The 10,008-nt window shown below is 44.4% G+C and overlaps 1 protein-coding gene across 7 annotated transcripts in view; it reads left to right on the top strand.

Annotated features, from left to right (window-relative positions):
• Positions 1-826: 826 nt before the first annotated feature.
• Positions 827-10,008, top strand: part of PSME4 (proteasome activator subunit 4) — a 106,994-nt gene continuing 97,812 nt past the window's right edge. For 6 of the 7 annotated variants that reach the window (XR_749655.2, XR_004054325.1, XM_030921093.1 and 3 more), the window contains exon 1: positions 1,040-1,310. Coding sequence is in view for 5 of the 7 variants with exons in the window: in XM_030921093.1 (XP_030776953.1) it covers positions 1,069-1,310 (242 nt within the window). In the remaining 2 variants the exon portion in view is untranslated. Of the gene's footprint in view, positions 1,311-10,008 lie in introns of all 7 variants that reach the window. The other variant, XM_010378889.2, reaches the window with a different exon arrangement.

Here is a 10,008-nt window from a genome sequence, read left to right as displayed (position 1 = left end):
TGCAGCCTCAAGAGCTGTTCTCTCAGCTGAAATACGTGTTCTCCTCCCTCCTTTTTCTAATCAACTTTGCACTCAACCCTTACAGCTTAATTTAAGTATCACTTCTAGGAAACTGACACCCTCTCAACCCCCTAGTTTAAACTTCTCTGTAGAGTTTCTAAGGCTTCCTGTACTTAACTAGCAATTAAGAGCATTATCTTGTAATTCACGTCTTTATCTCTGCTAGACTAAGTCCTTGGGAGGGCGGAAACCAGGTTAAACTTTCCATCTCAATAGCCTAAACGGAGCGCCTTACACACAAAACATTTGTTCAATTAGCATTTATTCAGTGAGTTAACGATTTTCTTATTTGGAATGATGGCGGCCAGAATACCAGAAAGATGGGGACTTAAAGGGGACAGAATAATTAAATCTATAAGGAACAAGTGGGATGGACTAAATAAATCTATAAGGAGCAAGTGGGTACGTAGGCTTTTCCATAAATCCCTGTAACCTAGAAGCCGGGGCTGCTCGGCTGGGGGACCAGGTCGACCTGGCTGCCGCCTGTCGCCTCGCCTGGGGCTCTGGTGGGCGCTGCCTGGAGTGCGCGACCCCCGGCGAAGCAGGACAATAGCTTGGAATTCGGCCTCGTGTTTCCGGTGAGGCAGCCTCGCGCTGGGCCGGTGAGGCCCGGGGTGGGGGCTCCGAGTCGGGCCCACGGCGACGGAGGCGCGGCCCGCTGGGCTCCAGCTGCCGCCACCACCGCCTCCCCCGAGGCCGTCGCTCCGCCCCGCCCCGCCCCGGAAGTGACTTGAGACCGGTCCGGAACCTCTGAGCCCGGCGGCTGCAGCGTCACCAGCCGAGCCGGTGCGGGGCGGGCAGAGCGGCCGCTGTCGCCGCCAACGAACCGGGAACCGCGCGGGGCCCAGCAGCACGCCGGCCAGGGAAGGGGGCCTAGCGATCGGTCAGAGGGCGACGGGCCGCCGGCGGCCGCAGGGCGACGAAGACGCGGAGGAGGCGGAGCCCGGAGAGGGGTGGGGGTCGGGGAGGGTTAGGGTGGGAGGGGGTAGGGGGGGTGTCCCTGGGCTCATGGAGCTGGCCGAACGGGCGAGAGTCGGAGAGCCCCCGGAGCCGGGCGGGCGTCCCGAGCCGGGCCCGCGGGGCTTCGTCCCGCAGAAGGAGATCGTCTACAACAAGCTGCTGCCCTACGCCGAGCGGCTAGACGCCGAGTCCGACTTGCAGCTGGCCCAGATCAAATGCAACCTGGGCCGGGCGGTGCAGCTCCAAGAGCTGTGGCCCGGGGGCCTCTTCTGGACCAGGAAACTCTCCACGTAAGTGTGCCCAGGCCTGCAGGCCGGGCCGCGGGGAGAGGCTTAGTGAGAGGTGTCGGGGATGGGTGCTCTTTGTCCGGAGGGCTGGACCCTTAGGTCTGTCCTCCCTGGAGCTGTCCCCGAGCGGTGGTCCCAGGGTCGTGACAGAGGCTGTGAAGCACTCAAGCCGTCCTCCCTGACACTTTCTTACCGGGATTCCCGGGTCCTCACCAGTCCTCCACGTCCTCTCCATCTGCTTCTCCCGAAGTGTTCGGGTTGTTGTCTTCCCACCTGGGGGGTCCTGGGGAGCCCAGGGGCCCCAACCCCGAGGGAGAGAGGTGAGCCTTTCCCAAGGGTCCTCCGTGGGACCTTTGCGCATAGGAGAGGCGGGGCAGAGAGGATTTGTCTTTGGGGGAGTTCTGTGACTTCTCTCCCTGCTTCCTCCGGTTCTTCCTTCCCCTACGATCCCCGCCTCTTCACATCTCCGTTGGCGTCTAGTAACTTTCTGAATGGAAAGGAAACCATCGGGAAACTTACGGGTTCTGCTTTTTTGGGGCCCGGTCAGACCTGGCGGAGTTGATCGAAAAGGTTGGTTTAAAGTCAGACTTCATTCTTGAGCTTAACGTCTTAGACGTTAATGTGGACAATGTTGTTTAAGATCATAAGGATTGTGTGTTGTTTCTGTTGTGACATTTCTTGTGGAGAGGCCTTTAAGATACTGAGGAAAGTAGGGAAGAGCACTCTCAGGATGTCCAGGGCGATACTAGTATCAGGCTTGTGTTAATATTTTGAGTTACTCAGATTAACATAGGTTACCTGAATCAGTTTCAGGAGTTCTGTTTGTAAACTAGCTTCAAACTATAGTGTCACTGAAATTAGAAAAAAAACAAAAAACAAAGAATAAAAATACAGTGGGGGAGGAAAGGTTACATTTACCTGCTGGGTGGGCATCTTTACTGTGTCCGAAGAGCTTTTTAAGAAATGATTTTGCTGTATCTTGTTTGGTTAACTGTACATAAAATCTAGTAACATGGTATGTTCACGCATGTGGGTATGGATGAGTGAACACACAAGACATAAGTCACTCATTCAGTGTTTACCCAAATCCACTGATTGAACTGAGTGATGACTCAGGGTTTTATAATAGTTTTGTCCATATTTCTTCACTGGATGATTCTCGTCAGCCGATTATTAAGGGGCCTCTGACAAATTTCTCATTTCCACTTGAGGGGTGGGTGGGACCTAAAATTAAAAAGAAGCAAAACTGAAACATGTAATTTGCCCTCTTCAGAGAGTGATCATAAAATGTCAAGGTTAACAACTCTCCTCCTAACTAGAGTATAAAGAAGTTTTTGGTGTTAACGATCCTTAGGAGAATGGGGGTGAGGGGCGGCAGAAGCAGGAATGCAACAGGGAGAATCACGTTTAGTCAAAAAAGAATACTTCATAAATAGTTACAATCCAAATGCTTTTTGAAGTGAGACTCCTAGGTTTTTGTGTTACTCAGGCACAGTAAAAATAGTCACTTTGTTACAGTGATTCCCCATTTTAATCACTTGGATTAGACTTGCCGGGAGAATACCTACCATTTTTGGGGACACAAACAGCTTTTTTTAGATGTACAGTATATAAATATGCCATGGTGCGAAGGCATATCTGGTTTGGATTTATGAACCTAGAATCTACCAAGGCATACTTAAACATTGATTTCTGACGTATTTATTGTTCAAGTTTGGCAAATTAGCACTCCGGGTTTTGTTATTGTTTTGGCTTATTAGGTAAAAGTTTTTACTTAGAAAGGGCTAAAAATAACAGTGGAGCTAATGTTTGGTGTTTAGGGCTGGATTGCTGATGGCTTAATACCCATGAACCTATAACCATTTATATCTAAATAACCAACAAGAAATGCTATTGGGTAAAATTTTGTTTTGGAATAGTGGTTAGATGCTGGAAACTGCTTCTTGGTATTGCATTGTGAGACATTTTGAATGCAGTGGGACATGTTGTGATCTTGAGTGTGTTTTTTTTCCTAAGTCATGTTAAGGTGACCTGTTTATAGTTGTGCTTGTTTTTTAAGCCTTCTGTGTTGCATAAGTGAACATCTGAATGATGCCAAAATGTGTGACGAAAGCTGAGTGGTGATCATACTTAGTACTTCGTAGAATAGAAAGTGGTAATGAAAAGAAAATCTAGCTTCTCCCACTAGCCCTGAGACTGTGGGAAAGTTACTTAATCATGTGTTTCAGTATTCTTGTGCGTGAAATGAGGAGATTGGACTAAATAATTCTTTTTTTTTTTTTTTTTTTTGAGGTGGAGTCTTGCTGTTGCCCAGGCTGGAGTGCAGTGACGGGATCTTGGCTCACTGCATCCCCTGCCTTTCGGGTTCAAGTGATTCTCCTGCCTCAGCCTCCCAGGCAGGTGGGATTATAGGCGAGTGCCACCATGCCTGGCTACTTTCTTTGTATTTTTAGTAGAGACAGGGTTTCACCATGTTGGTCAGGCTGGTCTTGAACTCCTGACCTCAAGCAATCTGCCTGCCTGGGCCTCCCAAAGTGCTAGGATTACATGTGTGAGCCACCGCACCTGACCTGCACTAAATTCTTGAGAAGCATTTCTACTCTGTTATTCTGCAGTTTTATTTTTTTAATCCTGTCAAGCTTCACATCAGTCATTGTGTGTAGAACTGTTTGAATAATTTGTAAAATACTAGAAACAGTTGCATAGATCAGGTACATTCCTAAAGACCAAAGTGTAAATGCAGTTGAGAGTTACTGGGACTATCTTGCGGATCAGAACTGTGCACCCCTAATCTGGACATCAGAGGTGTGTTTGGGACCAAGTTCTGGTTTGGGAGGTTCTCAGGCTTTATATTTGGTCCCTCTTTTTGACTTTTTTTTTTTTTTTTTTGAGACAGTCTCACTCTGTCGCCCAGGCTGGAGTGCAGTGGCAGTGTCTTGCTCACTGCAACCTCCACATCCACCTCCCCTGTTCAAACAATTCTCCTGCCTCAGCCTCCTGAGTAGCTGGGATTGCAGTTGTATGCTGCCATGCCTGGCTAATTTTTGTAGTTTTAGTAGCGATAGGGTTTCACCATGTTGGCAAGACTGGTCTCGAACCCAGGTGATCTGCATGCCTCGGCCTCCCAAAGTGCTAGGATTACAGGCTGAGCCACTGTGCCCACCCTTCTTTTTGACATTTTTCTTCATTTTTAGTAGTTTCAATCCATTTCGAAACTTGCAGATCTGTTTAGCATCTCTGAAGAAAGGTTATTTCTATATTTTCAAATACTTTGCCATGTGATACAGGCTTTTTCCAGTGAGATATAGACAGTTCAATGTACTAGAACTGGTCAAGAGAGTTTGTGTGATGTAATGTATCACAAGGCAAATTTTTAATAAGGGAGAAAACAAATCAGAGAACTTGAAACAAATTAGAGAAAGTAGGAACAAGTTAATGGTCTTTGGAAAATGGCAGACAGCTCATGGACACTGTAAGTGAAATATTGGTAGATAACTTGTATGGCCCGTGTAGAGAATGAAGGGAGTTGAAGAAAGGTATTCTTAAAACTTGATTTTGTTACGCCTGTAATCCCAGAACTTTGGGAGGCCGAGGCAGACGGATCATGAGGTCAGGAGTTCGAAACCAGCCTGACAAACATGGTGAAACCCCATCTTTACTAAAATTAAGAAAATTAGCCTAGCATGGTGGCCTGCGCCTTTAATCCCAGCTACTCAGGAGACTGAGGCAGGAGAATCGCTTGAATCTGGGAGGTAGAGGTTGCAGTGAGCCGAGCGCCACTCCAGCTTGGGCGAAAGAGCGAGACTCCGTCTCAAAAACAACAAACAACTCAAAAAACTTGATTTTGCCCCCTTGCCCTTCTGGACCTTTCATGAGAGGCTGTGAGTGCTAGTTAGAACACCTCAGGTTATCTGTACGTGAGGTGTATCTGGCCTTGCCACCAACATTATTATCTTATTTTATTTTATTATTATTATTTTTTGAGACAGAGTCTTGCTCTGTTGCCCAGGACAGAGTAGCTGGGATTACAGGCATGTGCCACCATGCCTGGCTAATTTTTTTGCATTCTTAGTAGAGACAGGGTTTCACCATGTTGGCCAGGCCAGTCTCAAACTCCTGACCTCAAGTGATCTGCCCGCCTCGGCTTCCGAAAGTGTTGGAATTATAGGCATGAGCCACCGTGCCCTGCTTAACATTATTATCCTGGTGAGAATTTAGATTGTTAGTGGGTTTTCAAACTTTAAATTTAGTAGTGGAGTGCTTTATTTTTTATTTTAATTTTTTTTGAGACAGAGTCTCACTCTGTCATCCAGGCTGGAGTGCAGTGGCACAATCTAAGCTCACTGCAACCTCCACCTCCCAGGTTCAAGCAATCCTTGTGTCTCTGCCTCCAGGTAGCTGGCATTGCAGGTGAGTGCCACCACACCTGACGAATGTTTGTATTTTTAGTAGAGAGGGGGTTTCGCCATGTTGCTCAGGCTGTCTCAAACTCCTGGCCCCAAATGATCCACCCATCTCAGCCTCCCAAAGTGCTAGGAATAAAGGCATGAGCCACCATGTGGCACCAGTAGTGGGGTGTTAAAAAAACAAATTTTGGCCAGGCGCGGTGGCTCAAGCCTGTAATCCCAGCACTTTGGGAGGCCGACGCAGGTGGATCACAAGGTCAGGAGTTCGAGACCAGCCTGACCAACATGGGGAAACCCTGTCCCTACTGAAAATACAAAAAAACGCCACAAACAACTGGGCGTGGTGGCGGGTGCCTGTAATCCCAGCTACTCAGGGGGCTGAGGCAGGAGAATTGCTTGAACCTGGGAGGCGGAGGCTGCAGTGAGCCGCGATCGCACGGCTGAACTCCAACCTGGGTGAAAGAAAGAGTGAGACTCCAACTCAAAAAAAACAAAAAATAAAAATAAATAAAAAACCCCAAAATTTTAAACATGAAATTGGATTCCTCAGGCAAATTAAAACCCCACTCATTAAAAAAATATATATACTGCTTCCTTGATAATAGATCTTCTGAAACTTCCTGAGGGCTCCAAAACATACAGTTCGAAATATCTCTTGGGTGCACTGGGTGTCGTGGCTCACGTCTGTAATCCCAGCACTTTGGGAGACTGGGATTACCTGAGGTCAGGAGTTCCCTGGCCAACTTGGTGAAACCCTGTCTCTACTAAAAATACAAAATGTTGCCGGGTGTGGTGGCACTCACCTGTAATCCCACCTACTCGGGAGACTGAGGCAGAAGAATCGCTTGAACCTGGGAGGCAGAGGCTACAGTGAGCCGAGATTGCACCACTGCACTCCAACCTAGGCAACAGAGGGAGACTCTTGTCTTAAAAATAAATAAATGAATAAATAATAACTTGGCCTTTCTAGCTCTTTGTTCTTTTTAAACTGATCTGGAAGAAAGGGAGGGAAAAGGATGGAGAATAAGGGAATAGGTTACTATTTCCTACAGCTTATCCCATCCATGATTCCCGTGTGTGTGTGTTTGTGTGTGTGTGTGTGTGTGTGTGTGTGTGTGTGATTTAAACAGAATTTTGATTTTAGTAAAGTATGTGGGTTTGGTGTAAGATGAAGCAAATTTAGATCCCTTGTTTGCTACAGTGACATGTTCTGTATTGTTTTATGATTAAGTGACTGTATTATACTGTGAAGTCATTTTAATTGCTAATTAAAAGTGTGGCAGCTTTTAGAATTGAAAGTACAGTTGTTTAATTATTATTACAAATATTATGTAGCCTTCCTAGATTGACTATCCCAGTTGAAACCACATAATGTATTTAATTAGATTATGTAACCACCAGAAACTTAAGTGTAGTCAAGGTATGAGTTATCAAATACACAAACCTTCTCTTGTGGAAAGTGATAAGTGGCCACAGGACCACCCACATTCGTATCATCCCCATGTTGAGAAAGAAAGGAAATGCTAACTGCTGAATCTGTATTGTCTGGTGTGAGGCATCTAAGAGTATCTAATGTTTGAGTATTGAAATTGAAGTATACAATAAATGCAAGTGGTTTTATTTGTAAATGAATCTTGAAATCTTGACAAATTACCAAACTCATCAGTGAGAACCAGTTAGACAGAGTGATAGAAGAGGTTTGTCTTTGTTATTAAGTGATCATTCAAAATAGGAACCAAAATTTCTTTGTAGTGAGAAAGTTGATTTTCCATAAGGGGAAAAAAAAGGAACTGATTTTGGAGGACATGAATTTTTTTGATAAAGTTGTATAATGTAATAGCACAATAAGACACATTTCATATTTGATTTTTTCAAAACTAATAAATTTTATTTCTGAGAGCAATTGTAGGTTCACAGCAAAATTGAATGGAAAGTATAGAGTTTCCATATACCCTCTGTCCCTACACATGCACACGTTTGATTTTTCATGACACTGTCACACATAAACTTTTATTTGAGGCCCTTACTATTTTCCAGAGATCTCTCAGTAATTTCTTGAAAACAGCTTTTCAGTTTTCTTTTCACTAGTTAATTGGCTATTTCTTCCTGAACATCGTTGGCCGGTGAGCCTATGTGTGTTTCTGATTTGAAATTTTCTAATATTTAAACTTTTTTCATTAAATATTTTTTATTATGAAAAATATCAAAAATATACAAAAGATAATATAATGAACCTCATCACCCATCTTCAATTAATTAACTCATGGCCAATTATGTTCTTTTCATCATCCCCTTTCCCCATTGTTTTTGAAGCATATTATTTATTCAAAAATGTTTCCAGTATGTATCTTTAAAGGAAAAGGATTTTTTTTAAAAAAAAGCAATACCAATACTATTAGAAAACCTAAAAAATATTAACATCTGTTATCACTTTGATCATTCTCATGAGGTTCTGCTTCTTTGCCAAATTGGTGATTTTACAACTGAGTTTCCATTTCATTTGAATTTTTTTGTCTAAGGTTTGCTATAATCAAATCTCATGGACAGAGGTCAAGAAAATAGCTAATTAATGAACATTTTCACATTATGACATCTTTCATTTCTGCCTCTTATCTTGGAAGACTTATATTCAATCCTGGGGTAACAGGTATTCTCTTAAGTTACCTTCATTTAAAAAATGAAGACACAGAGGCTTATAAGTTATTGCACAGTCATGGGTTAATACAATGTAATAGAGGCAGACATCAGTCTTTGAACACAATTTTTTGAGTGCATTGCGTGGACTGGGCACTGGTTTTGGCATTTGGGATGTATCAGTGCAAGTTTTCAGACCTCTGGAAGTTCCAGTATGCTCTTTCTTATAGTGTGTGTTTTTTTTTGAAGAGACAGTCTTGGTCTGTTACCCAGGCTGGAATCATAGGGAGTGCAATCGTAATTCCCTGTTTTAACCTTAAGCTCCTGGGCTCGAGCGACCTCCCACCTCAGGCTCCTGATTAGCTTGGACTTCAGACATATACCACCACGCCAAGCTAATTTTTAAAGTTTTTGTAGAGGCGAAGTCTCACTATGTTGCTTAGGCTGGCCACCTTGGCCTCCTGAAAGTGTTGAGATTACATGTGTGAGCCTCTGCATATGATATGTGTGCCTTTTTTTTTTGGAGACTGAGTCTGGCTCTGTCACCTAGGATGGAGTGCAGTGGCGTGATCTTGGCTCACTGCAGCCTCTGCTTCCTAGGTTCAAGTGATTCTCCTGTCTCAGCCTCCTGTGTAGCTGGGACTACAGGGGCAGCCACCATGCCCGGCTAATTTTCCTATTTTTAGTAGAGGTGGGGTTTCACCATGTTGGCCACTATGGTCTCGATCTCCAGGCCTCACGATCTGCCTGCCTCATCCTCCCAAAGTGCTGGGATTGCAGGCGTGAGCCACCGCGCCCAGCTGTGTGCTGTCTTTCAATGCACATTTTTATTCATTTAGGACAGACTAGGCCAGGTGGTAATGCCATCAAAAAATTTGAAGAAAATAGGAATTCTGAATATTATTTGAAAAGAAAATCTCATTCTGACCACTGTGTTTTATTTTATTTTATTTTATTTTATTTTATTTTTTTTTTTGAGACGGAGTCGCCCAGGCTGGAGTGCAGTGGCCAGATCTCAGCTCACTGCAAGCTCCGCCTCCCGGGTTTACACCATTCTCCTGCCTCAGCCTCCCAAGTAGCTGGGACTACAGGCACCAGCCACCTCGCCCGGCTAGCTTTTTGTATTTTTTAGTAGAGACGGGGTTTCACTGGGTTAGCCAGGTTGGTCTCGAACTCCTGACCTTGTGATCCGCCCATCTCGGCCTCCCAAAGTGCTGGGATTACAGGCTTGAGCCACCACGCCCGGCCACCACTGTGTTTTAATGCCTTACTTTGAGGCACTAAGAAAGGCAGTTAGAAGAAAAATGTACCGTTTGATGTTCTTCTGAGATCTGAATGTCACTTAAGAATGGTTTTCCCAAGTGTTCTTTCTGCAGTGTTGTAAAATAAAATTGTATTTGAAATACATGTTCTTAATTGAAGTGGAGGCAGATTTTTACTGGTTTTTTGACAAGCTTGTAAATAAGCATATAACTATATGACTTCTAAGAACTGTTTTTCTTATCATGGAACCTGGGAATTAACTTTTTTCTGGTAAATGATACTTATTTTTAGAGAACCCCCTTCTCCCTTGTAAAAAGTAAAGAAGCAGTTCCTCTTCGAAGACAGACTTTCCTCAGAATAAACAGTAACTTCTCTTAGAAGCAAAATTTATTCAAAGA

Source organism: Rhinopithecus roxellana, chromosome 17, assembly GCF_007565055.1.
Source record: "Rhinopithecus roxellana isolate Shanxi Qingling chromosome 17, ASM756505v1, whole genome shotgun sequence".
Classification (NCBI taxonomy): domain Eukaryota; kingdom Metazoa; phylum Chordata; class Mammalia; order Primates; family Cercopithecidae; genus Rhinopithecus; species Rhinopithecus roxellana.
This window is presented reverse-complemented; position numbering and strand designations above follow the sequence as displayed.